The 27,874-nt window shown below is 38.0% G+C and overlaps 1 protein-coding gene across 1 annotated transcript in view; it reads left to right on the plus strand.

The window, feature by feature from the left end:
* The window catches only part of ROBO1 (roundabout guidance receptor 1), an 839,320-nt gene that overhangs the window by 742,374 nt on the left and 69,072 nt on the right, over window positions 1–27,874 (plus strand). The window contains exons 8-15 of the mRNA XM_056135441.1: window positions 2,337–2,461; window positions 5,073–5,244; window positions 15,263–15,468; window positions 17,215–17,296; window positions 17,644–17,812; window positions 17,903–18,069; window positions 26,460–26,581; window positions 27,252–27,483. Coding sequence (XP_055991416.1) covers window positions 2,337–2,461; window positions 5,073–5,244; window positions 15,263–15,468; window positions 17,215–17,296; window positions 17,644–17,812; window positions 17,903–18,069; window positions 26,460–26,581; window positions 27,252–27,483 — 1,275 coding nt within the window. The remainder of the gene's footprint in view (window positions 1–2,336; window positions 2,462–5,072; window positions 5,245–15,262; window positions 15,469–17,214; window positions 17,297–17,643; window positions 17,813–17,902; window positions 18,070–26,459; window positions 26,582–27,251; window positions 27,484–27,874) is intronic.

The following is a 27,874-nucleotide window of genomic DNA, read 5'->3' on the forward strand; positions in this document are numbered from 1 at the left end:
ATAAATCATTCATTTATTTTCTTAAATGTGGTTATTATCTAATATTCAGCATACATGTAGAAAAGGAATTTTAATTTATATTTGAATAAATATGTTGTGGCTTTTGGAGGTAATATTGATGTTGGCTCAAGAAAATGCCTACAAAACAAAGTAAAATCACCTCCAGGGAGATATCTTGGGCAGGATTGCTTCAGGATAAATGTAATTAGCATAAGGGTTTGTATTCCTTGTTTCCAAGTAAGTCTTTGAGGTTTCAGTAAAGTTGGCATTTTATAAAGGAAACATGGATTCTGGCAGACATTATTAGCCATGCTTCTGAGATTTAGGAAGGAGACCACCCGAAGTTTTTACTTTGTCTCAGTGGTCTGAACATTTATTTTTTCCTACTCAAATTCTCTGCATATTGGAAAGTCAGATTCTCCCATCCATTCAATTAATGATTTGGGTTTCTTTCTTTGAAAGAAACCAAACTGTCTTCTGGATTTAGTTTATCATCCAGTCAGTTCTTTCAATTTCTTAGTCTGATTTCAACATCAATTACCCCAGCCTTTAACTAAGGAATCAAATGCTCCTGTCTGGATGTGTATGGAAGAAAATCCCCAAGCAGTGCTGCAGATGGCTGTTATTATACCTGGATAATAATAGTGCTTGCTAAAGTCATGAGTAAACCACTCAATTACAATCAGAGTTTTTTGTTGTTGTTGTTAAAAATTATAAACTAGGACTTTAACGTTTCAAAATTCAACCTAAACTATACCTCCTGACTTCGTATTTTCTTCCCTATAAGTTACAGGACATTTGAAATTATTTGACCTGATTTTTCAGGTCTCCTATAATTTTCTAGTCAAATGGTATAATTTCTGCTAAACCTCAATTAAAAACAAAAAGGGAGTGTAGAAGAAAGCTTGCTAATCTAGTTGTTAGGCTATCTAATTACTTTCTTCAGTTTTGCCACCAAGCAATCCTCCGCAAGTTGTTTTACAATATTCTTTCCTTTAAAGAAATGTTTACATTTCAATTAATTTATATAATATATAAGAACATTATTTAAATAGGCACATGTATGTATCTACATTAACAACTTTATATATATTTAAATTACAGTCAATCTACATATATGTGTGTATACATCTTTACAAAACTGACCAGAAAATATTTGTCCAGAAAAAAGCTCCCTTAATTATTTTCTTTATTAACCAAGAAATTGCATTTTGTGAGCAAAATGGTAACTTTGTTGGCTATCATCTGATAACAATTCTGAATCATGTTCAGTTTAAGGAGGAATAAGTAAGTAACAGAAGTAATTTTCAGTATTTATAAGGAAGTGAAAAGAATGGAACTGTTTTTAAAAGTGAACTGGATTAACCCTATCCTTTATAAACCAGTAAATGTCTGGCTGGAAACTTTCACTTCAGTTTGAACTGAGTCAGGAGAGAAGAATAATTAGGTGTTCCAGACAACTGATAAGGAATGAATTTGAAAAGTGTAAATAGAAGGTAGAAAGACTCATGGTTAGCCCACATTTTTCCCAAGTACAAAGGAGAGCCCCCAAATAGGCATCCCTCCATAGGAGAGGCTCCATCAGCACACCTCATGTTTTCAGCTGCCACCGAACTCAATGTAACTGACATAATTTTCTGACACTCTATTTACTGCTGAATGAAGTGGCCATTTAAGTCTGTATAAATCAAACAGTTTGGACAAAGCTGGCAGTATTTATAATGTCAGGATGAGCAGATGTTTCAAATTTACCCTCATTTCCATATATATTCTGTTTGAACATGCCCTTGCCTATGTAAATGACGGAGGCATTCGACTCCACTATTACTTTAAATTCATTTCTATTTGAGTAATTGGACTGAAGATTTTAAATGGTTATAATTTGCACAGTAGCATTTCAGGAGCTTTTGACTTAAATTAAAGTAATTTTAGGGCCTGCCTACACCAGGGGGTCCTTGTGTGTATGATTAAAGTCCATTCACCTTTAAACAACTTTGAATGAGCAACGATAATATTTATTCAGACAAATTTCAAGTATACTTTGAATGTAAAGGGCCAAATAGTTGGCTCAAGGTTTTTTTTTCATTTCTTTTGTGGTTTTTAATCTTACAAGGTCAGGTAATAAAAGCCTCTTCTGACCAACTCTCTATTTTATTCTATAGATATGCATGTAATTTAGCTTCAATTGAATTAAGAACGTGAATCTGTACATTATAAACTATAGTGCATACTGAGTTGTGTAGAATAAAAGTAGTGCTTGGGATACCAGCAAATTGTCTCAATTAGGACAATATTGGCATGCTTTTGATTGATATAATTTTTTTCATCTTCTTTAGAACCTCCACATTTTGTTGTGAAACCCCGTGACCAGGTTGTGGCCTTGGGGCGAACTGTCACTTTTCAGTGTGAAGCAACGGGAAATCCTCAACCAGCTATTTTTTGGAGGAGAGAGGGGAGTCAGGTATGACATTATACAAGTATTCCTGTCAGCGAAGATGAGAGTCAAGAGATAAAAGAAAACAAGTCACGTAGCATATAGCTCCCGGTTCCAAAGAGCTGAGATATACGAGTACATAGAGATCTCGGTTGCTGGAGCAATAGTACAGCGGGTCGGGTGTTTCCCTTGCATGCGGTGGACCTGGGTTCAATCTCCAGCATCCCATATGGTCCCCCGAGCAATGCCAGGAGTGATTCCTGAGTTCAAAATCAGAAGTAACTCCTAAGCATCTCTGGATATGACCCCAAACAAAGCCAAAAAAAAAGAAGAAAAGAAATCTCAGTAACAACAGCAACCACAAAGAAATTTAGCTACAAGAGAAGAGACAGAAGTCACCCCACTGTTTTAATTCTCTTTTCACTCTTTAGATGTGTAGGGTCATATATAGAACAGTATTCAGTTGCTTGATTGGTTGCTTTGGGCCACCCCAAGCAATTCTCCTGGGCTGTTCCTGGCATTCAGCACTCTGGAGGTGTTCCTGGAGGTGCTCCAGGCACTTGTGAAGCCTGGGATTGAGCCACTGTCCCTAGCGTGTGCACCTCGCATGCTCTCTGCCCTCTAGGTTGTCTTTCCTGCCCCGATAGAATCACAATTGATTATCATATGAATTTTAACATCGTGCTGATTTGGCCTTTAGTGGAAAAATTGACTTTCTTTCCCCTCTCTCCCCCAATTCATTTTGTTATCATTTCTTTTATTCAAATATCTTTAATTAAATGTTGAAGGACATATTCAAAATAGTGACAGTCAGGCTTGCCCTTTAAGCCCATGTCCTGCCTTGAATATGTAAGTAAGTCCATGTTCTGCCTTGAATATGCATCTCGCTTGCTAATCTGCTTCTTTGCTTGCTTATTTCCACTCTGAAGAAGTCTGTATTATTTGTCAAACACACATTTTTCCCTCTCCCCTCACATCTCTTTAAATAAATTTTAATAAAGTCTTGTAAAAATTAATCACTGGAATAATTTCTCTCAAAGTATCAGAAATTTGGTATACTCCCCACTGATATCATTTTAACTTGCATATCTGTCTAGATGTATACTTATACATGTATACATATGAGATTTATCAAACTCTGAAATTCTCAAACAGTAGATATAGTTTTGTATATTCTACTTTGAAGATTATCAAATGTGATCATTTCCTATCCTATACTACTATCTAAACTTTTTATTGAAATAAAGTAGTTTGCTTAAAGAAATATTCTTAGAGAAGGGCGAGAGACGAGAAAGAGAGGATATTCTCTTTTAAGAGAGAATATAAGCACTCCACAGTTTAAAAAAAAAAGCAGAGATAAATTGAGAGATAGTTGTTCACAGAAAACACAAGCTTGGAAAAATATCCTATCTAAGCATATTGCAAACTGGAAATTTCTATATACGTTGAAACTTGGATATTAAAATCTATTCTCTTACATACTCTAATCTCACTATTAGACTTTAGCTTAATGAAAAGAAAATGTAAAGCAATTTTATTTTTTGAAGAACAACCCTTCATTTCATATCTATTGTCTTGGGACTTCACATGCATTCAACTTGGCCTTAAAGCACCATATTTGCTAAATTTACATAAGAAAAATTCTGTACCATAGCAATAGCAAAATATTGAAAAGTTCTTCAAAGTGTGATATTTAAGTGAGTCTTTGATCTATTCTAATTATTCAGTAAGCTACTTACTCTAGATAAAATTTTGAAATACTTTAATTTTGGTTGCTTTTATGATGCAACTCATGTTGGCTGAAGTGTATTCAGTGGAATTAGTCTTTTAAAAATGATATATGTTAACAAGGAAAGTAAACTTTAAAAAAAAGAAGCAACATTATTTGGTTAGAGGAAAATCGTTGATATCCATTATTTCATAAAACATAATGGCATAATGTATTATTTTACATGAAATAATGCACTTCTTCTGACAAGCATAATTGGTTCATAGTGAGAATTTTGCCTCACAGAATTACATCACACTTTACCTTGACTTTCTATTTAATATAGTCTTTTAGAGAAGTAAGATTGTTATTAATTCTTAAAGTCAGCTTTTGAATTTCAAAAACCATATGGATAGGCTCACCAGCTAGTAGGAAAAAAATAAGAAATGATGAACAACTTGGTGGCAATTATTGGTCTTTTATAATATATGTTTAACAGTAGACTAGTTCCAGTGAAAAAATAATACCCTTGGGGTCAAGAGATAGCATGAAGGCTGAGGCACTTGCCTTGCAGACTGCTGAACAGGTTTGATCCTGAGACCATTGGAAGTTCCCCAAGCCCTGCAGGAGGATTGCTGAGCACAGAATAATCCTTGAGCACAGAGCCAAGATTAAGCCTAGAGAATTTGATGTTCATCCCCCAAAATAATAATAATAATAATATCCTTGAAATTAAATTCATGAAATATCTTTGTGTGTGTGTATATATATATATTTATGTATTTGTACTTTTGTGTACATGTGATAAAGCATGCCTAAGTTATACACATATATGTGGTGTCACGTATGCTTATGTAACCGTAGATGCATAGATGTTAAAATATTGAAGCCTGACAATGAACAACTTTATTCTTTCTTCTCAAATTCTAGAATCTTTTGTTTTCGTATCAGCCGCCGCAGTCATCTAGCCGCTTTTCAGTCTCCCAGACCGGCGACCTCACGATTACTAATGTCCAGCGATCTGATGTTGGCTATTACATCTGCCAAACTTTAAATGTTGCCGGGAGTATCATCACAAAAGCATATTTAGAAGTTACTGATGGTAAAGTATCACGTTTGATTCCCAAACATTCAAATTTGGCGTAGAGGTCTGAAGAAAGTACCAGAGTGAATATATTTTTTTCACAACTTGCTACCATTTTTATATAGCATTCTATTCTTTTCCCCATATTTATTAAGCAACTGTGATTTACAATACTGTTAACAGTTTCATGCATTCATGGTTCCAACCCCACAGCTTCGCTAGAATGCCTGCTTCCCTCCAACAAGTCCTAAGGGCCCCTCCAGGCACACCCTCACCCGTCGTCAGGTAAACTTGATTCTGTAGAACACCTCTCCACTTCTGCTGCCTTTGTCCATGTTTTAACACCTTAATATATCTCATATCCCAAACATGAGAGAGAATGTTCTGCATTTGTCTCTCCTTCAGACAGAGTTTACTCAGCACAATTCCCTCAAGTTTCACCTAGCATTTTTAATAGTAATTTTTATGAAAAGCCAAAGAAGAGGCTGATACAGTGACAAATCCTAATTTTTTCTTGTTTTAATTTGCCTATTCTAGCCCTGTAAATTTCTAGCATCAGTTTAGATTCATAATACCATAGCACTTATGCATAGGAAGGTTTATGTTGCATTGGTATTGGGTATTGGTATTGGGGATGTTTCTGTGTTTGGCAAAATTTTACCATTGTTTTATAAATTTTATTGTAGATTGCCATTTTTGCCTTCATTAAAATTAAGGAAATAAGATAAATAGTGAATAAATCTTACATGTAGATAATGATAATGAATGTGGTTTTTCCCCAATAATAAGACTTTGTTCTCTTTATCAATTACCGTGCACTTTCAGATATACTTTCAAATATATTTTGAAGACATAGCACTAGGGATCTCTAAATCATAAGGTGAAGTAGTAATAATTTAAGAATAAATATTAAGAATAATTCATCAAGAATAACAGTACCATATGTAAAGTGATATAAGTAAATCAACACAGTATATTATACTCAGTCAGTCACGGTCCTCCCGTTGTTCATTGATTTGCTCGAGCGGGCCCAGTAATGTCTCCATCATGAGACTTGTTGTTACTGTGTTTGGCATATCGAATACATCACGGGTAGCTTGCCAGGCTCTGCCGGGTATATTATAAAGAATATTTAAATAGATTTAAATAAGGTAAACTGGTGTTGCCAAAGAACTAATGCCAATCAACTTAAGATATACAACATTTCTAGGATCATCAATTTAGAGTCATGATAGCATAGCACTTATGCATAGGAAGGTTTGATGTCTTCTGGTACTTTTTTTGAGTCAGGGAGTTTCTTTTTACTATCCTTGTTTATTTTTTCTGTTTATTATGATATTAAGGAAGTCATGCAGTTGATATTGTTTTGTGTATGGCAGCTTATAATGTCCTAAATAATGTCAGTGGAAGTCATACATACGTGTATATGTACATTTATAGAATCAGTAATTCTTCTTTATTACTGTGTTGCATTTCATTGTATAAATAAATCACAACTGGGGCCATAGCGATAGTACAGCAGGTAGGGTGTTTGCCTTGCACACGGCTGATCCAGGTTCAATCTCCAGCATCCCATTTGGTACCCCAGCACCGCCAGGAGTAATTCCTGAGTGCAGGGCCAGGAGTAACCCCTGAGAATCACTGGATGTGACCCAAAAAGCAAAATAAATAAATAAATAAATATATAGATCACAACCTATTTATTCTTTCTTTAATCTTCTGTTGATGGATTGTTTGAGGTTTCGGTTCTTTGTTAATGAAGTTATATGTTCCTGGACTTACCTATTGGTTTTTATCTATAAGTGCAATTTGTCTGTGTCCTTTTCAATTCTCCATGATTATATAACAATATACATATAAAACAAAGACATAGTATGCAAGAAGAGTTCTTACACATATTTTAACACATTAATATCTATAATACTTTATATTTTGACATGATATATAGGTATACTTTTAAATTTTCATTATTAAACTGTTTGCGGCAGGTACTTTAACATAATACTGACTTTTATGTATTAGCACCATATTCAACAGTTTTGCTAATAACTATTCTTTGTTTCTAAGTATTTATAGGTTTGTTTTGAAGTTTAATTGTACGAAATGTGTCTATTACAAATGAATCCTTTTTCACTTCTTAATTTATTCTTTTTATTTCTTTTACCTGACAAGCACTGTCTACGATTTCTATATATTGAATAGAATTGTTGATAGTATGTATAAGTTTTAAGTACTAACTTCAGGGGAAATGCACATTGTATTTTGTTATAAAATATACTTTGTGCTAGGATATAGTAGATAATCTTTTGGGGGGAGAATCCAGAGAAAATCGTAATGAACCAATGTCCTTTGTTTTCCAGTGTTGTCAGAATAAATTCTCTATTATTTGATGGTTTTAAAGTTCATGATATAACCCCTGTGGTCAAGCTCTAATTTTGTTATTTTATTCCCTTTAAGAGTTTTTCTCAGGCTGTTTCTACTCTCTAGAAATATGACTGTTTTTAAGAAGCATTTTCTAACAGTTCAGATATGAATACTTTGCTCCTATTCATGCCATATATATGCATATTGTATGCTGTAACTTCTTTTCTTCTAGATTTGGTTTCTGTAAACATCATTAGATTCACAGTGAGATACTTGTCTATTTAATTATATAATCCATGGATATATAATTTTTGTCAAGCGGGAGATTCTCAATAATCTTTTTCCTTAGTGAATAAAAGAAGTAAGGAAAGACAAAATGAACATTTAGCTCTTGTTTAAGTAAGAATTCAAAATTTGGATGTTCATTTGTGGCTCAGATTCTTACCCCTGTTGATTTATTATGTATATTATTTATGTGAATATATAAATTTTATGTACATAAATATAAGTAGGCCAACCTGGGTTCGATTTCTCCGTCCCTCTCGGAGAGCCCGGCAAGCTACCGAGAGTATCCCACCCGCATGGCAGAGCCTGGCAAGCTAACTGTGGCGTATTTGATATACCAAAAACAGTAACAACAAATCTCACAATGGAGACGTTACTGATGCTCACTCGAGTAACTCAATGAATAATGGGAAGACAGTGCTACAGTGCTAAATACAAGTAGGATGCATATATATGAATTCATGAAAATGAAAAATATCTTTTAAAAGTAGCTTATTGGGGCTGGAGCAATGCACATTGGGTAAGTCATTTGCCTTGCACGTGACCAGCCTCAGTTTGATTCCCAGCATCCCATATGGTCCTCTGAGCACCACTAAGGGTAGTTCCTAAGTGCAGAACCAAGAGTAAATCCTGTACATTACTGGCTGTGATGCAAAAAAAGAAGAAAAAAGTAGCTTATTATCTCATAATTAATGATTAAAGGCAAAACTTGCTAGATGCCGTGTGGCATTGCCTTGTCATGAGTTATGTTTGTAGCAACATATCAAGCATGCCTACTTTTGCATGTGATTATATATGTATGCACACACATTCTGAATTTGTGAGTTTGTTAGTGGCATTTTATTTTTGTTTTGAAATTTTATTTTGGAGTTAACTTTTATAGTACAAACTATTGTCTCTTCTTCATAGGTCTTCTATAATCATTGTGAGTACTGCCAATAGCCATATCGATTATCAGTTCAGGTCTAGAGGATGCTAGTAGTATAGTTGTTTCTGTAAACTTTTATTTATTTATTTTTGCTTTTTCTGGTCACACCCAGTGGTGCACAGGGGTTACTCCTGGCTCATGCACTCAGGAATTACTCCTGGCGGTGCTCAGGGAACCATACGGGATGCTGGAAATTGAACCCGGATCGGCCATGTGCAAGGCAAATGCCCTACCAGCTGTACTATCACTCCAGCCCTCTGTAAACCTTTAATTTTAGCTTCTTGACCTTATATTATTTGCAAACAGATCGAAGATAAAGGCAGAGTGAATCAAGTTTGGAGTCACAGAAGGTGGAGTAGCAACTGTCTTTGAAATTTTGCTGTGTATATACTAGCATTCTTCAACCTTTTACACCTAAGAATAGGCACCCTAGATCTACACACCAATCCATGGACTAGTGGTTCTAACCATTTTGGTATTTAGCTAGTTTTCAGCCTTTCTGCACTTGTGAACTTCTACACAGTCTGCTAAAGACCAGCAGTTAAAGACCACTGGTTTATACCACCACTACTGTCACCATTACCATATACAGATGCTTATTAACTTTCCGTGACAGTTATTCAGTTGTTTTTTGTATGTGTGTGTGCCAATACAATGTGACATATCAACAGGCTCAAATCTGGTAAAATCTCATTTAATAGATGGGGAAAATGATCCCCCCAAAGTTAAGAAGTTTGGGTCAGTTATGTAGATAATTAGTTACAGAAGTGAGTTTTTAAAAAAATTATTGGAAGAAGTGAGTTTTAAAACATAAGTGAACATTAATATACTGGAGACTTCCCACAAAACTATTTAAACTATTTTAAATTGTTTAAAATTGCACATCTATATTTTGATCATGCAAACCTCTCCTAGGTACTAAGGAGCTTTATAAAGCTTTTGGCTACAACGCTGCATAGTATAAATATGTAGTATTTACAGTGCTGTATCTTTCTAAACTCTATAAAGTGCCTTTTCTTATGTACTGCAGTAAATTGTAGTTCTCCTATTTCCACTTTATATTTTATTACCTGATAACTCATTCTAATAATTCTTTTATAAGATATTCGACATTTAATTTGAAGTTTGTTCTAGTTTGATTTTTTTCTGTACTTTAATCCTTGACAATGACAAAGTGCTTTGTTTTTCTACCTGAAATTGTTTTAATTAACTCTTTTAGTTCTGATTACATACGTGTTTGATTTTTTTACTTTTGTTTTTCAAAGAACAGTATAAGCAGCCATATCATAATTGATATGTGTGCCTAGAATTTTTGCAATTAGTGAAACACTTTTATATCTGTTATTCCATTCTGATATTGATCACAGCCCCCTATGGTGATTAAAATAAGTTATTAAATCTCTTCTTTTTTCAAATTAAAAAACTGAGATCTAGAGAATGTAAGGAATGTTCCCAAAGTCTCATGACAGATGGTGAAGGTACTACTGAACTCTACTTCTGTTTGATTTTTTTTTTTGACTATTCAATGTCAACCACTATATAAGAAATGACAGAAAAAATAGCACCATTATGCTGCACTGAGTTGGGATGAGAAGGTGTTGATGCTGCATAGGAATAGGATGGTGTATCAAATAACTATAAAGATAGAATATTGAATAAAACCCCGCTATTGTATTGTCTCTAAAAATAGCAAATCTACCAAATTAAAACCACTCTGTTACTAGACTTAATTATAATCAGTTATAGAGAAGCACTCTGTTACTAATTTAATTAATGTCTGGAAATAAATATTCATTTATTATTCTAATCAAGGGAACACAGGTGGTAGAGCATTATAAAATCTGAATGCAATAAGACATGTTCATTTTTTTTATACTTAACAGGAGTGACCTCTAATTTGATTTTTCCCACTCTTAACAGATAATGTGAAGAAGATTAAACAATTCTAAGCAAAAGAATTGTTGACTCAAATTTTTATGCACAAAGTATCAAAAATCCCTGCCAAGTTTTAAAAATCAGATATCCAATACAGCCTCATTAGTATTAGCAAATTCCATGTTAGTACCAAGGAAGGAAGAGAATTTGAAGGATAGAGTGGAAATGCACAGTTACTGATTTTACTCTTGCGGTTTTTGTCTTTCATAAAGTGGATGTAAAAACTGATCATTACTGCTTGATAAATGAGGAACAATTGAAATGTGACTACAGCTTGTGAAAATCTTTGGTGCAGATAAATTTGAACATGACACATTTAGCTTTTCAGATTGTTGCCTCCAATATCTAGTTACTCTGACAACCAGTTCCCCTAAATCAGGCATCTTCTTGAAATGGTCAGTTATGCATTTGTCATTTAAAATGATTTGCTCAATATTCAGAATTTTAAAAATTAGTAAAAATTTAAAAAATCTGAAACCTAATTTATATTCACTTAAGAAACCATCTATTTGGATATTTATCCAAATTGATTATTCCAGGTATGTAAAAAATTTCTCTAAGCAAGATTTATTTTATATTCACTGAAGTTGTCTGATTTTTCTATAAAATAATGATTTTTTTTCATCATCTGAGATAGTTTTTAGGTTTTGAACATAGGAACAGAATAACTTTATTTATCTTTTATTTAACTATCTTCTATTGTTACTACAGTGTATGAAAACTAGTAAGGTACTGATTGCAGGATTATGAAAAACAAACAAAAAAAAACTAATAAGGTAATAGAAGGAGCAAAAGTATTTTCCAGTTATTGTAATTCCAATTTGGGGAAAGTCTGATGTTTTTAAAATGTGAGGGTTGCAGAGAGATAGTACAAGAGTAAGGTGAATGCCTGATCAAGATCTGTCCCCATTCAATCCACAGCATTGCATATGGGTCCCCACATTCCTCCAGATATGATCCCTGACCACAGGAGTTAAGTCCTGAGCACAAATAGATATAATTAAAAAGTGTTTTAAATTTATCAATAGTACAGGGAGTAAGGCACTTTCCCTGTATGGGGCTGGCTTCATTTTGATCACCAGTATCTCCTGAACAGTGTGGGGTGTGATCCATGAATACCATCGGATGCGATCCTCACAAAGTAATAATTAAGATAAATTATAATTCAGATAACACATGGGTTAATGTGTATGATTTTGATATAAAAGTTATTGGACTTGTACAATCACCAAGTTTCCAAGTTCCTTCACACCACCCTTATGTCACTTCACGTGAACCTCTTCTTGCCTTTTCTCCCGACTATTTTATATTCTCAGTTTAAATTGTAGGTTTTTTTCTATTTTTTTTTTTTTTGGCTTTCTGGTCACACCCAGTGATGCACAGGATTTACTCTTTTGTAACTCAGGAATTTCTCCCCACTATTTGTTATTCTCAGTTGTAGTCTTTTTTCTATTTTGGGGGGGGGCTTTCTATGTAACACCCAATTATGCACAGGAGTTACTCTTTTGGCTTTGCACTCAGGAATTACTCCTGGCCGTGCTCAGGGGACCATGTGAGATGCTGGGAATCAAACCCAGGTTGACCGCATGCAAAGCAAACTCCCTATCCGCTGTAGTATCGCTCCAGCCCCTTAAATTATAGTTTTGGATTATTGTTCGCACAAAATTTTTGAAAACCTTATAGTTTCTCTAAATTCATTAATGTAAATTTTTTGCTGTTGTACTCCTGAATTGCTTTTAAAAAATGAGTTCAATGGATTAATTTAAGTCTGAAGCACCTGCTTGAATCCAGAACTGTCAAACATGCTAGTGTGTTTCCATTATTTTTTTCTGCTGGACTCAAAACTTGACATATTAAGTAGTTGAATTGGGTTCACTCATTATATTATTTCTCATATGTTTTTTGGACAGGGGGTGCTTTTTAAAATGTGTCTTGATTGCACCTTTCACAATTTAAGAAATACACAGTTCCACTTCTCACTGCTTTTTACTACTCCGTCACTCACAGTCCTAATTGACTTCTTTTTTTTTTTTTCCCCTTTATTTTATTTTATTTTTTTTAAAGTTGTAGATTTACAATTTTTTGTGCTTTGGTTTCAATTATACAATGATCAGATACCCATCCCTCCACCAGTGCCCATTTTCCACCACCATGGATAATATCCCTCCCACCCCCATCCCCCCATCCCCCCGTCTCTGTGGCAGGGCAATCCCCCGTGTTCTCTCTCTCCTTTTGGGTGTTGTGGTCTGCAAAAGAGGCATTGAGTGGCAAACATGTTCAGTCCATAGTCTACTTTCGACATGCATCTCCCCTCCTGGGAGGATCCTCCAAACATCCTTTATTTGGTGCTCCCTTCTCTATCTGAATAGCCCTTTCCTCTAGGATACCCGGCTGGCCTCTAAGTTATGGAGTAATCCTCCTGGTGCTGATCTCAGCTATTCTTGGGTATTAATCTCATACTTTGTTACTTTATATCCCCCAGATGAATGCAATCTTTCTATGTCTATCCCTCTCTTTCTGACTCATTTCGCTTAGCATGATACTTTCCATATTGTACCACTTGTATGTAAATTTCATGACTTCATCTTTTCTAAGAGCTACATAGTACTCCATTGTGTAGATGTACCAAAGTTTCTTTAACCAGTCATCTGTTCTTGGGCATTCAGGTTTCTTCCAGTTTCTGGCTATTGTAAAGAGTGCTGCAATGAACAAACAAGTGCAGATGTCACTTCGACTATACATTTTTGCCTCTCTGGGATATATTCCCAGGAGTGGTATTGCTGGGTTAAATGGGAGCTCAATTTCTAATTTTTTGAGAATCGTCCATACTGTTTTCCAGAAGGGCTGAACCAGTCGGCATTCCCACCAACAGTGAAGGAGTGTCCCTTTCTCGCCACAACCACGCCAGCATCGGTTGCTTTTGTTCTTTTGAATGTGGGCCAGTCTCTGAGGTGTGAGATGGTATCTCATTGTGGTTTTGATCTGCATCTCCCTGATGATTAATGATGTAGAGCATTTTCTCATGTGCTTTTTTGCCATTCGGATTTTTTCTTTGAGAAAGTTTCTGTTCATTTCATTGCCCCATTTTTGGATGGGGTTGGATGTTTTCTTCTTGTGGAGTTTAACCAGTATTTTGTATATCCTGGATATCAACCCCTTGTCAGATGTGTATTCGGTGAATATCCTTTCCCATTCTGTAGACTGTCTTTGTATTTTGGTCACTGTTTCTTTGGAGGTGCAGAAGCTTCTTAGTTTAAGATGGTCCCATTTGTCTATCTCTGTTTTCACTTGCTCGGCCAGTGGCGTGGCATCTTTGAAGATACCATTAGCTTCAATGTCATGGAGGGTTTTGCCAACTTTATCTTCAATGTACCTTATGGTTTCTGGTCTGATGTTGAGGTCTTTAATCCATTTTGATCTTACTTTTGTACATGGTGTTAGGCAGAGTTCTGAGCCTATTTTTTTGCATGTAGCCGTCCAGTGATGCCAACACAATTTATTAAAGAGGCTTTCCTTACTCCACTTCACATTACTTGCACCTTTATCAAAGATTAGATGAGCATATGATTGAGGAGAGATGTCAGTGTATTCAACCCTGTTCCATTGGTCTGCAGTTCTGCCTTTGTTCCAGTACCATGCTGTTTTAATTATTACTGCTTTGTAGTACAGTTTGAAGTTCGGGAGGTTGATTCCTCCCATTTTCTTTTTCCCAAGAATTGCTTTAGCTATTCGTGGCGGCTTATTGTTCCATATAAATTTCAAGAGTGTTTGCTCCATTTCTTTGAAGAATGTCATGGGTATCCTTATAGGGATTGCATTGAATTTATACAATGCTTTCGGTAGTATTGCCATTTTGATAATGTTAAGTCTCCCGACCCATGAGCAGGGGATATCTTTCCATTTCCTCATGTCCTCTTTTATTTCCTGAAGTAGCGTTTTGTAGTTTTCTTTGTACAGGTCCTTTACTTCCTTAGTTAAGCTGATTCCTAGGTACTTGATTTTCTGGGGCACAATTGTGAATGGGATTGTTTTTTTCATGTTGCTTTCTTCTCTCTCACTGTTTGCGTATAGGAAAGCCATGGACTTTTTTTTCTTTTTGGGTCACACCTGCGATGCACAGGGGTGACTCCTGGCTCTGCACTCAGGAATCACCCCTGGTGGTGCTCAGGGGACCATATGGGATGATGGGAATCAAACCTGGGTCGGCCATTTGCAAGGCAAACGCCCTACCTGCTGTGCTATTGCTCCAGCCCCTTGACTTCTATTTTTTAAGAAAATAACTGGGTTTCATGGCAATGCAGTAAACTCAGGCAGTGGTTGATCATTTGTAAGGAGTATTTGGTTCCTCCTCTAAATATTCTGAGTAAGTATATCATATAAATGCATTCTGAATAATGCATGTCTCTTACTTTAATTAGTTGTTTAATTAGTTTGTTACAAAGCCTAAAGCGAGTGCTGTTGCTTGGATGATTAGAAAATTGCTTCCAGTTGCAGAAATCTCTTTCCTGTTTTGTCTCCTGGCAGTGATTGCAGACCGGCCTCCCCCGGTCATTCGACAAGGTCCTGTGAATCAGACCGTCGCTGTGGATGGAACTTTAGTGCTCAGCTGTGTGGCCACAGGCAGTCCACTGCCCACCATTCTGTGGAGGAAGGATGGAGTCCTCATCTCCACCCAGGATTCTCGAATCAAACAGCTGGAGACAGGAGTGCTACAGATTCGATATGCCAAGGTAACTGGAAATGACACCCCTGGTTTCCATTTTGTGCCAATTCTCTTTGTGCCTCTGGCAAATAAAGTTGAAGTTTTAGCTTTTAGAATCAGTGAAATGCCAAATAATGGTATTAATGTCATCTTAATTTGAAATTTTTTTTATTCTTGAACACATTCTGTGTGTGTCTGTTGAAAATGATTTCACTCCTAATTTAGCCCATGGCAAAACATTTAAAGTTTCTTAAGGAGGAGGGAAATGAAAACGATTTTGTAATCTACTGAGGAAAGTAGCAGGGAATTTGTGGGAGGAAAATAAATACCTTCCAAATAGTGGAAGGATGCAGGCAGTCCCGAAAGCAGTTTTCAAAGATAGCTTTCTAATATCATTTTATGTACAGTTTACTTAAGCAGTTCTTCTATTGTGAATATTTGGTTCAGCATTTTGCAATTACAGAACATGCTGCCTGCAAACAAAATATATAAAGCAGTGTACACACCAAGTGTACATTTTAAATCAGTATTTAAATGATGAAAAGCCCACAGGTTTGTGGGAACAATTTAGGGATTTGCCTTCTCAGAACATCACATCCCATACCTGTTCTTTCAGGACTGTGTTGTTTTGTTTTGATTTTTCATTTTCTTTTTAGGTCAAGATCAGACAAGCTTATAGAGCGTATGAAAGAATAGCCTTGACAGCAATAAACATAAATTTCTATTGCTTTATTGCTATTGTGGGTGATTTTCTTTGGAGTTTCGGATTGGTGTAATCGTTTATGTGCCACAAAAGTTAGTAAATTGTCCTTCTTTATGACAATGATTGTAGCTGCAATTATCAGAGCAAGATGAGAATATTCTTGCTTATTAAACATTACTTGAAGATAGTTATTACCTTAAGCAGAGGTATACAGGTTCATTATACTGCTACTAATTTTAAAGTGAAAATTGTGATTGATGGTATTTTGGGTTTATTTCCCTGGTATTCACCTTTAGGGGAGAGAGAGAAAGACCATTCTTTGTAGCTGGAGTTTGGCTTTACTTATTTAGCTGTCCTAACTTAAAGAGTAAAACAAAATGAGAAGGAATGTGCAAATGTGCAGGAGGAAATACTTTAATAAGGAATCACATTGTGTCTTTAAATATATATATATATATATATATATATATATATATATATAATATCCGGGACTGAAGAAAGAGTACAGGGGTTAAGATGCTGGCCTTGCACACAACTGACTTTAATATGATCCCCAGCATTGCAAATTGTTCTTTGATCACTGTTGGATAGTCCCCAAAACTCTCTCTATAGATAGAATATATGTGTATGTATTCACACACACACATATGTCCATATATATTTTTGAAATTGGTAAAATGGGAAATAGCAAGAATTACCATTGGCTAAGCTCTGCCAGCTTGATTATGTGGCTTACTTACTAAACATATTTATGTAAGAAATAAAACCACTTGAATGTGTACCTGAGTTGTATACCTCATTGTCTGCTGTCCATAACTGAAAATAGTGGTATTTTCCTCCAATGTAATTATATTATATTAGAGAATTAGAAAACCCTATGGTTTATTCTTTTCTTCAGGCAACATTTTCCTTCATATCGTAAGAAATGTCTAATTAAGAGAAAGTTTTGTGTTAGCAAGTTTAAATGTAGTTATCTATGTTTATTGACCACATACAAATGCATAAATGATTTTACAGTTCAATGAAATCTTGATTGTTCCAAACATGTATTTTTCTTCCTTGTCTGTGCAGCTTGGTGACACTGGTCGGTATACCTGCATTGCATCAACTCCCAGTGGTGAAGCAACCTGGAGTTCTTATATTGAAGTCCAAGGTAAATAAGATAGTGCTTTTTTTTTAATTTATCTTAAAGTAGAACTTTAGGGGTGGAGAAATAGAGCCAGAGATAAGGCATTTGTCTTCTATCCTAGTTCAGTTCCTGGTACCACCTATGGTTCCTAGCACAGCTAGGAGTGATCCCTGAGCACAGAGCCAAGAGTAAGCCCTGAGCACTTCTGGTTAGCACATCCACCTTTTTCTCCACAAATAAATATAATAAATTTTCAAACTTAGTTGCTTACTTACTAATTAATTGATGAAGTTGATATACTGATATGTGATTTGTAAATGCTTATTGGTAAATGTGTAAACATTTTTATTTGGGTTCCTCTTCTTTATTAGAATTTGGAGTTCCAGTTCAACCTCCAAGACCCACGGATCCCAATTTGATACCTAGCGCACCCTCTAAACCTGAAGTAACAGATGTGAGCAGAAATACAGTAGCATTATCATGGCAACCAAATTTGAATTCAGGTGCAACTCCAACATCATACATTATTGAAGCTTTCAGGTAGAGTGAAAATAGTGTTTCCTAGTGATTCATTTTTTTCCCTCACTAATCATTAAATACTCAGGTTCTAACTTGTGTTTCTATCCTTAGCCATGCATCTGGTAGCAGCTGGCAGACTGTCGCTGAGAATGTGAAAACAGAAACATTTGCCATTAAAGGACTGAAACCTAATGCAATTTACCTTTTCCTTGTAAGAGCAGCTAATGCATATGGAATTAGTGATCCAAGCCAGATATCAGACCCAGTGAAAACACAAGGTGAGTATTCATTTACTTAACCTTGTGATACCTGCTTATTCTTCGATGTTATAACTTTGCAGGTAAATCATTTGCATGGCATGCCAGATTGTCTGTTTATCATATTGTCTAGGTTGTTGGATTAATTTTTAAGATACAAACACTGTATCTAAAAGTAGTATATTTTTTAGAATTAAAGCATTGGTACACGTGGATTTAGAATCATGATCATATGATAATGGTATTTAAAGTTGACTAAACTTTATTTATATTGATATTCGTATTCATAACCCTCTGGATGAGTTTTGGAAAATATAACCCTATTACAATCTGAAAACCATGAAAATGTAAGAGATGTTTAGAAGATAATCTTGACCTTGCTCTTAAATCTCTCTGCACAGTCAGCCTCCTACAAATTTTATAGCATGAAAAAAAATACTATTTCAAGTCTGTACGTTGTTGGCCTATCTTTCATTGTCAGTTTTGTGACTCAGGATATATTAAATGAAAATCATATGTATTCTGGTCAATGCTAGGTTAAAGAAAAAGGTAAAAGGGAAAAGAAACATGTTAGAACCTTGTAAACCATTTAAAAATGAAAACCTCTCTTGGACCACTTCAGTGAATCAGAATTATCTTTCACTTTCAAAAAATTATGATGTCCCATTCACCCTGTTGTCTAGCCTGTTATTTTAATAGGAATGGAATGTAGGTGTTTAAAAAAAGAGAGAAGAAAAAGAATTCATTTCAATATCTACCTTTTTATAGTGTATTGTTATTGGACATAAAATCCTCGTGCCCTTAATATAGAAAGACGCAGACTTAAAGGTAAAGGTAAAGGCCCTCCCGTTGTTCGTCGATTTGCTCGAGCGGGCCCAGTAACATCTCCATTGGAGACTTTGTTGTTACTGTGTTTGGCATATCGAATATGTCACGTGGAGCTTGCTGGGCTCTGCCATGTGGGCGAGATACTCTCGGTAGCTTGCCGGGCTCTCCGAGAGGGGCGGAGGAATCGAACTCGGGTCAGCCATGTTGGCCGCTTGCAAGGCAAACACCTTACCCGCTGTGCTATCGCTCCAGCCCTAGAAAAGGTAAAATTCTTCTATCAAAAACAGGCTGAGACAGCATAATGTCTTTATGTTGAGTTTTAATTTCCAGAGAAACAGTTTAGATGTGTGATGGTGATAGAAGCAAGTTGATGGAAAGACTTCAGCTACTTATTTCCTATTTAGGAAGGGGTCTGCCTCCTCTCTTTGCCTTGTTTTTCTTCTATCAGTGTGTACCCAGTTTTGGGGGGGGGCTTTTTGTGGCAGAATTCACAGCCAAAGCAAAGGGAGTCACAGGACATGCCCGCGTCTGTTTCTTGCTGTGTGAATGCAACACACCCAAATGCCGATATTTGCAGTGATGAGTCACCTCTGTGGCGCTCTCCTATTCCTGGAGCTTGCCTTAGAGCCGTTTGAGGTTTTCAATATTAGACACGCATTTTTTTTAAGGAATGCGAAAGGATGACAGCTGTGAAAGGAAGTTAAACTTTTGTCCTCCAGGACAGTGGTCTCTAAGTGAAAGGCTGTGATTGACGACAGCTCAACACTTCTGTCATAGGCTCATAACACTGCTTTTGTAATATATATCCTCGTTTGCAAGCGAGGAGGCAGTTCACTTCTTTTATCTGAAAAATTCAGTCCCCCACACTCTTAATCAAATAACCTTGCTACACGAATTGCCTGTGGGAACAGCCCTGTAAAATGAATCCATGCCAAAAGACAACTGAAAACACAGTGGAATAAAGGTATACAACTTGGAAAGCAAAGAATCCTCCACATACTAGCAAGGTAACTCTGTGCCAGGTTGTCATTCCCAAACTCCATCTTCCTCACCTATGAAATGAGGGTTAGGGTATCAACCCCGTGGGATTAATAAGGGTTAAATAAATCACCAAAGGAGAGACAAATCTGAGACTTGAGCGATAGTACAGTGGGTAGGGCATTTGCCTTGCATGCAGTCAACCCGGATTCAATTCCCAGCATCCCATATGGTCCCCCGAGCACCGCCAGAAGTAATTCCTGAGTGCATGAGCCAGGAGTAACCCCTGTGCATCACTGGGTGTGACCCCAAAAGGCAAAAATGAATAAATAAATACAAATAAAGAAAAGGCAGATCTAAGACCATTCTTTTTTTCTACTTTTTTATCTTCGTTTTTTTCTACTTTTCGTTTTTATCTTCTTTTTTTCTACTTTTCGACCCAAGTTCAATTGCTCCGCCCCTCTCGGAGAGCCCGGCAAGCTACCGAGAGTATCTCGCCCGTACGGCAGAGCCTGGCAAGCTCCCCGTGACGTATTAGATATGCCAGACACAGTAACAACAAAGTCTCCAATGGAGACGTTACTGGACCCGCTCGAGCAAATGGATGATCAACGGGAGGGCCTTTATTTTACTTTTTTCTACTTTGTCTTATAAAACTCGATTAGTCGTATTTCTTTTACTTTCTGGGCTAAAAAAAAAATTAAGAAAACTCATAAAATCCACAGTCATCCTAAGACAGAACAGCAGTTAGGGTAGTGAGTGAGACAGAGTTTGATAGATTGGGATCCAGGGGTAGCTTTATCAAGATTAAGAGCAGCAGGGTGAGTATAGCAGTCTGGTGCTGGAATTAAAGTTTTCAAGCACAGCTGTACGAGGAGGGACTACAGAGAGCAAACCTCAATAAATGCCCAAGAGTGTGTTTGGGGGCCTTGGGGAGGCAGGCTGGCTTTCATGTTTGAAGTCAATTAAAACACCTTTCTGAGCCAACTGAGTCATGTCCTTGCCAAAAGAACAAATGCAGTCTTAGTTGGCATTAGCAGAATTAAGTCTGGCTTTTGTCACCTAACCTCCCTTTTCTCTACACTGGTCAGATTCGATGATAATCTGAGACCTGTCTCAGGTGTTCTAGTTTTTAAGTTTTGGGAGACAATGTAATTTTCGGTGAAATTTAAAATAAAAGGGTGGGGGGAGGGGACCAGTGAGGATTACTGGTTAGTTGTATAGAAGATCAGGATAACAACATCAAAAAAAAAAAAAAAAACTTAAGGAGCTTGAAAAGTTTAATAACCTACTGTACCCTTCAGTAGAGTTAGGGTTGGGATGGTATTTTTTTTTCTTAGCATTTTAGGAAACTCATGGGAGAGAAGGTATTCTCATTCTAAGTCGGGTTCAATAAAATAACATAAAATTAAAAAAACCAATGTGCAAGTAACATCGAAACCAATTTAATTCTCTAAATCTTGCATTGCTTTGGAAACACGAGGGAGCCTAACAGAGGGGAAGGTGAATAATGGCCATTGCGAGAACCTGGGAAGAACCTGGAAGAAAAAGATCTAATTAGTGGGTACATATTTGTAAGCCGTGAGGGGAAGCACCCAGGGTTAGAGGGAATTCAGACAAGACTTGTTGGAACTTGCTGTATGAGGGAACAGACATCTCTTCTTAGAGGCATCTCTGCACCTTGGAAGTAGAAATCTCCCAGCTGAGTTTTCCAGAATTATCTGGGCCCCAAGAGAAAATAGCACAGAACCAGCATGGTGCTAGTGTAGCCTGCAGACAGATATCTGCATTACCATGAGATGAAATCTTTTGTCCCTCTTCATTTTTCTCTTTTAACTTATTGAATCACCATGAGATACAAAGTTGCAAAGTTGTTCATGATTGAGTTTCTGCCATGCAATGTTCAGGAACCCATCAATTCGCCAGTGTCCCCAGTTTCCCTCGTCCCCCTCAGCCTGCCTCGATGGCAGGCAATTTTATTTTTCCTTCTTTTTCATTTTAGGCCCTGTGTTTTGCAGTACTGTTACAAACAAACAAACACTGTCCTCCCGTTGTTGATCGATTTGCTCTAGGGGGCCCAGTAATGTCTCCATTTTTTTGAGACTTGTTGTTACTGTGTTTGACATATCTAATAAGTCACGGGTAGCTTGCCAGGCTTTGCTGTGAGGGCGAGATACTCTTGGTAGCTTGCCGGGCTCTCCGAGAGGGGCGGAGGAATCGAACGGGGCACGGCCGGGCTGGCTGCGCGCAAGGCAAACGCCCTACCACTGTGCTGTAGCTCCAACCCACAGTACTGTTAACTGAATGGATATCATGCATGTAACTTTACCTCCATTCATCACCCAGTTCTTGCCCAGAGTGATCACTTCCCCCTGTCCTGCTCATTGTGGCCCCTTCTCTGACCGAACTATCCTCCCCCTATTCTGGCAAGTGGTCTAGTTGATGTCCAAGATATGTCAGGAACTTTACAAGAGAAAAGCATCCAGCCCCAACAAAAAATGGGGAGAATCGATGAACAGAAACTTTCTCAAAGAAGGAACCTAAATGGCCAAAAGGCACATTAAAAAAAAAAGTTCTGTGTCACTAATTATCAGGCACACTTGATCTTATCACAGAGTTATCGGCTTGTGTTTCCCCAGAGACAAAACTGGGTATTGCCAGGAAGATGAGATGCAAGTTGGCAAGTGGCAAGTAGAGATGGCAGTCTCCATTGCAGGGATGAAGTGGATGTTGCTACTGTTACTATCTTCATTCCCCAAACATCCAACCCATTCAGGATCCCAGAGCATCTCTCTCTTTTTAGTTTGCTTTTTTGTTTTCTTTTTGGGTCATTCCCAGAAATGCACAATTCCTGGCTCTGCACTCAGGAATTACCCCTGGCGGTGCTCAGGGGACCATAAGGGATGCTGGGAATCGAACTCAGGTTGGCTGCATGCAACACAAATGCCCTACCTGTGGTGCTATTGCTCCAGCCACTAGTTTGTTTTTTTGTGGTTGTTTGTTTGGGGACCATACCCAGAAGTACTTAGGATTCACTCCTTTTTCTGCCCAGGGATCAATCCTGGCAGGGCTCAGGGGACCATACACAGTATCGGGGACAGAACCTGGACTGCTGTGTACAAGGCCAGTGCCCTACCTGCTGTACTGTCTCTCTTGCCTTCTCCCCCTCCTCCTTTCTTCAAAGACTGTATGCACAGACACAGTCATAGAATACATAAAATAGACAAAATAAAATTCCAGTTCTTGTAATAATGAAGTGAAGCTAGATAATCTTCCTTCAGTGATTACAGAAAATTCTCACATATTAGGGAAATCGGTGACATAAACTCCTGTCTGGGATTTCCCTTCAAGGGGAATTTGAAGGCTGGAAAGAACCAGTTACACAACAGGACATTTCTTCCAGGAAGAAGAGAATGAGAACAGTCAAGGGACCGGGCCAGGGACACACTATAACGGGTAGGGTGCTTGCCTTGCTTGTGGCTGACCCTGGTCTCTGGCACCTGGTTAGATCTGGTCCCCTGAGCACCACCAAGAGTGATTCCTGAGTGCAGAGCCAGGAGTAACCTCTGAGCATCAGCAGGTGTGACCCCCAAATTGACATTAAACCAAACAAAAAACCCAATAGTAAAGGGACCAATTCTTAGGACTGTTCATTATGTTATCATAGAAAATATGGCTTTCCACTTTTTGCTCTCTTGGAAAACTTTCTGGAATTAATATTCTAAGCTGATGTTGCCAAACTGTCACATTAGGAAACCAAGACAGAGTGAGTAGTAGTTTTCATGAAAGTGCTGAATAGCAAGTTTATCTCAAGCTAAAAGAAATAGAGCGCCAGGCTCAGGTGCGTGCTTCACACTCAGGAGACCCAGGTTTGATCCCTGTCAGTGAGTGACCTCCCTAGAACCTATGGGAGCAGCCTACCAGTGACCAGGCATGAGTAGCCCCTGAGATCTACTGGCTGTATTCAAAAAAAAAATTGCTTTAAAATGAAAGGGAGGGAGGGAGGAAGGAAGGAAGGAAGGAAGGAAGGAAGGAAGGAAGGAAGGAAGGAAGGAAGGAAGGAAGGAAGATCATAGTCATCACCTTCTAAAATACAGCAATATAGCAGGTGAGGTGATTGCCTCACATGTGACTGATCTAGGTTATATTCCTAGCACCCTATATGGTCCCCTGAGCCCACCAGGAGTAATCAGAGAGTCAGAAGTAAGCCCTGAGTACTGCCAGGTACGGACCCAAAATAAAGCAAAACACAACAACAGCAAACCTAAACTGCTTCAATGTGTTTGAAGATAGGATAGCTGGGAGATTACCTCAGGTCGGAGCTTCCCTGGGAGTGAGCATATTTAGATGCCAACAGGGTCTGTATTTTTCCTACACCGATTCATTGAATTCAGCCAAGGTTTATGAAGCTCCTATTGTGTAGCTGCCACTGCACTACATCTGCTGGGCCTGCTGAGCTTCACCTTATCCCTGCCTTGGGCATAAAAGGTTTTGCTTGCCTTACAAAATGCACTGCCTTTAGCTGTCCCAGAGGCAGCTGCCATGGACACGGCCATCTGACCACCGAGGAAGCAGAGCTTAAGAATCGTCCACAGGGGGCTGGAGCAATAGCACAGTGGGTAGGGCATTTGCCTTGCATGTGGCCGGCCTGGGTTCGATTATCAGCATCCCACATGGTCCCCTGAGCACTGCCAGGAGTAATTCCTGAGTGCAAAGCCAGAAGTAACCCCTGTGCATCGCCAGATGTGACCCAAAAAGCAAAAAAAGAAAAAAGAAAAAAGAATTGTCCACAGCATCACATGGTTAAGGTCCTGACCAGGGTTGCAGATGCAGTTCCACAGACCTCAGGCTGCCCCAAGAGCCAGAGGGTAGTTGAAGTTAGGGATCAAATCAGACCCAGAGGCAGGAAGCCTGAGACTTTGACAGGAGAGGGTGGAGGGCCCCTAGTGCCTACACGCCATGGTAGTAAGGAGCCTGGGGGCCATACGTTGCTAGTGACATTTGAAAGGTAAAATGTAGTTGGAGAAGCTAGAGTGATCTCTGTTGTTTTCATCATTTTGCTCATGGTGAAGCTTCACTCCCGAGTTTACCTTACAGACTTGAGTCTAGAGACGCAGTCATGGGGATTATTATGTCTGCGTGTTGAACAATCTTCAGCCGTCAGCTCCTGTGTCGCTGCCTCCCCAGGCGGCTTTATTCCAGGTTCCTTTGAATGTTCAGGCTTTGCTCCCTCTTCCCTATTAATCGTTTAAGATATTTAGACATTCCAAAGTCTTAAAACCTTCGGGTCCCGCTGCGCAGAGCATCTCTGCCCTCCAGGACAATCCTTCTCTTACATGATTTCTTCGCCCTGGGTTCCATCTTATTTTCTGTGGAAAATAAAACAAAGCCTGTTTCTTTAGAGGCAGTTTAGGAATCCTTGGTTTAGCAGAGCGATACTCTGATGGTGGGGAAATCAGTATTACTCACTCGGCCCCGGGTCTCTAAAATGAGGGTGGACTCGAGATCAAGATCTCCACACAGGAGCTAGACCAAGCCGAACCAAGTCTTCATCAATTTAATAGAAGTTAAGTGATCTTTTCTCATCCGTTTTTTTCCCCCTCTTTCCTCTCCTCTCCCATTCCCTCCCCTTCCAATCATTTTCCCTTTTGCCTGGTAGTTTTGGCATCACCCCATCTTACCCCATTAGTCTCTCTCTCCTCTGTCTCTCTCTCCTTCTCTCTCCTCTCTCTTCCTCTCTCTCCTCCCTCCTCTCTCTCCCTCTTTCTTCCTTTCTCTTTCCTCTCTCTCTCTCTCCCTCTCTCTCGGGTACCTACTAATAGACGGCTTCCTACTATTTTTCAGTGCTTGCGTTTTCACCAATCACACCGCTGTTCTTTTGAAGGCCCATCCTCTCTGCTACAATTTCTGACCCTTCCTACATAGGAAGGATCTCTGCAAAAGGCTGAAACAAATTCAGAGGGGATTGCTTTCAGCCTCCGCAAGAAAGCTCAATGGAAGGGGCCCTTCAGATGCTGGTTCTCATGCTGTTTGCTTCTGCTCCGATTACCGTGCATGTTTATAGTCGATGTTGCTTTTCTTAATCTCTTTTCTCTCTCTCTCCCTCTCTCTCTCTCTTCCTCTCTTAGTCTCTCTCTCCTTTCTCCTCTTTCTCTCTCTCCCTCTCTCTCTCCCTCTCTCCTCTCTCTTATTCTCTCCTCTCTCCTCTTTCTTTCCTCATCTCTTTCCTCTCTCTCCCTCTTTCTTCCTCTCTCTTTCCTCTCTCTCCCTCTCTCTTCCTCTCTCCTCTCTCTCTCCCTCCTTCCTTCCCTTCCACCCTCCCTCTCTTTCTCTCTTTCTCTCTCTCTCCCCCTCTCCCTTTCCCTCTTCCTCTCCCCTCTCTCTCTCTCTACCCCCATTTCTCTGCACTCCTCTCTTTCCTCTCTTCAAAAAGATTTTAGGAGTTGTTCCTAATGTACCCGGTGCTACAGGTTGACTTCTCGGCTGAAAGGCTTCTTCCTTTCTGAGAGTTGCTATGAATGAGAGGATTGTTTCACCCCGCTTTCATCCAAGTCAGTAACACTGTGTAGGATCTGACCTGACATAGTTGCCTTGAATCGTTGCAGATGTTCCCCCGACGAGTCAGGGGGTGGATCACAAACAGGTCCAGAGAGAACTGGGAAATGTCGTGCTTCACCTCCACAACCCCACCATCCTCTCATCTTCCTCCATCGAAGTCCACTGGACAGTGAGTCTTTGTTGCCCAGTATTGAATCTCGTCTTAATAAGCCTGTGATTTTTGAGACCTTATATATGTATATGTATATATGTGTGTGTATATATTTCTTTATGTGTATGCCTGTTATCCGTTGCCTTTTTTACCAGTGGGAGCTGTGTTTTTTTTTAATTATGGTAGATGTGGAATAAATGGCATAAATAGAGGAAATTTTTATTTGCATCTACATTTATCACAGTATATTTTATTGTGCTGCAGTAATAAACAAGGAGCTTTAATAGAAAGCAGCATAGAGTATTAATTATGTGGATCACCATCCTGAGAGTGTTTTTCAAACTTGGAAATATTTTTAAGTAACATTATCTAAGTTTTTTAAGCCATAAAGTGAAACCACATTTAATTTGTACATTGCTTTGACCTGGACACAGTTCTGGGCAGCTTTTACTCGATGATCTGATGCCTCACATTTCTGCATGGAGAATAGGAATTTTTTTCTAACTCATAGATTAAGCTGAATGTTGGATACCTCGCCAATAATAATAATTTTTTAACTATGCTATTTTATATGAACTAGAAAAATGTGGGGTGAGACCAAATGGGATTTTTTTGCATCTTGTCACATTTTATTCCATACTTTTTGGAAAGAAATGTAATGAATGATTGTGTTTTATCATTGTAATAGGTGGACCAACAATCTCAGTATATTCAAGGTTATAAAATCCTATATCGACCGTCTGGTGCCCACCATGGTGAATCGGAGTGGTTAGTGTTTGAAGTGAGGACCCCAACCAAAAATAGCGTGGTTATCCCTGATCTCAAAAAAGGAGTCAACTATGAAATTAAGGCTCGCCCCTTTTTCAATGAATTTCAAGGAGCAGATAGTGAAATTAAGTTTGCCAAAACCCTAGAAGAAGGCAAGTACAGTTTAAATGCGTGATTTCTGTGAATTACTGTATAATTGTTAGATAACTTATGTTATCTTGGTTAAAAACGTTAAAAATGTTAATAGTAGTATTAACTTTCACTCTCTTTATGCTAAGTATGTTATGCTAACAGAATTCTTTAATTTAGAATTACAAAATAACAGCTGATTAGAAGTGGTCTACATAAAAATATTCAAATGTGAACATTGTGTTAATGATATATGCAGAATATATTTAAGTATTCAGAACTAAATTTCATTTCTTCTGATAAAATTTATCTCAGCTTTTATCCCATCTGTTAATTATTTTTATTCCACTTGTCCATTATTGCAGGTATTGATTTGTAAATAAGTGAATAATATATTGAGTAGGCCCAAACTTT

Source organism: Sorex fumeus, unplaced genomic scaffold (assembly GCF_029834395.1).
Source record: "Sorex fumeus unplaced genomic scaffold, SorFum_2.1 ptg000115l, whole genome shotgun sequence".
Classification (NCBI taxonomy): Eukaryota; Metazoa; Chordata; class Mammalia; order Eulipotyphla; family Soricidae; genus Sorex; species Sorex fumeus.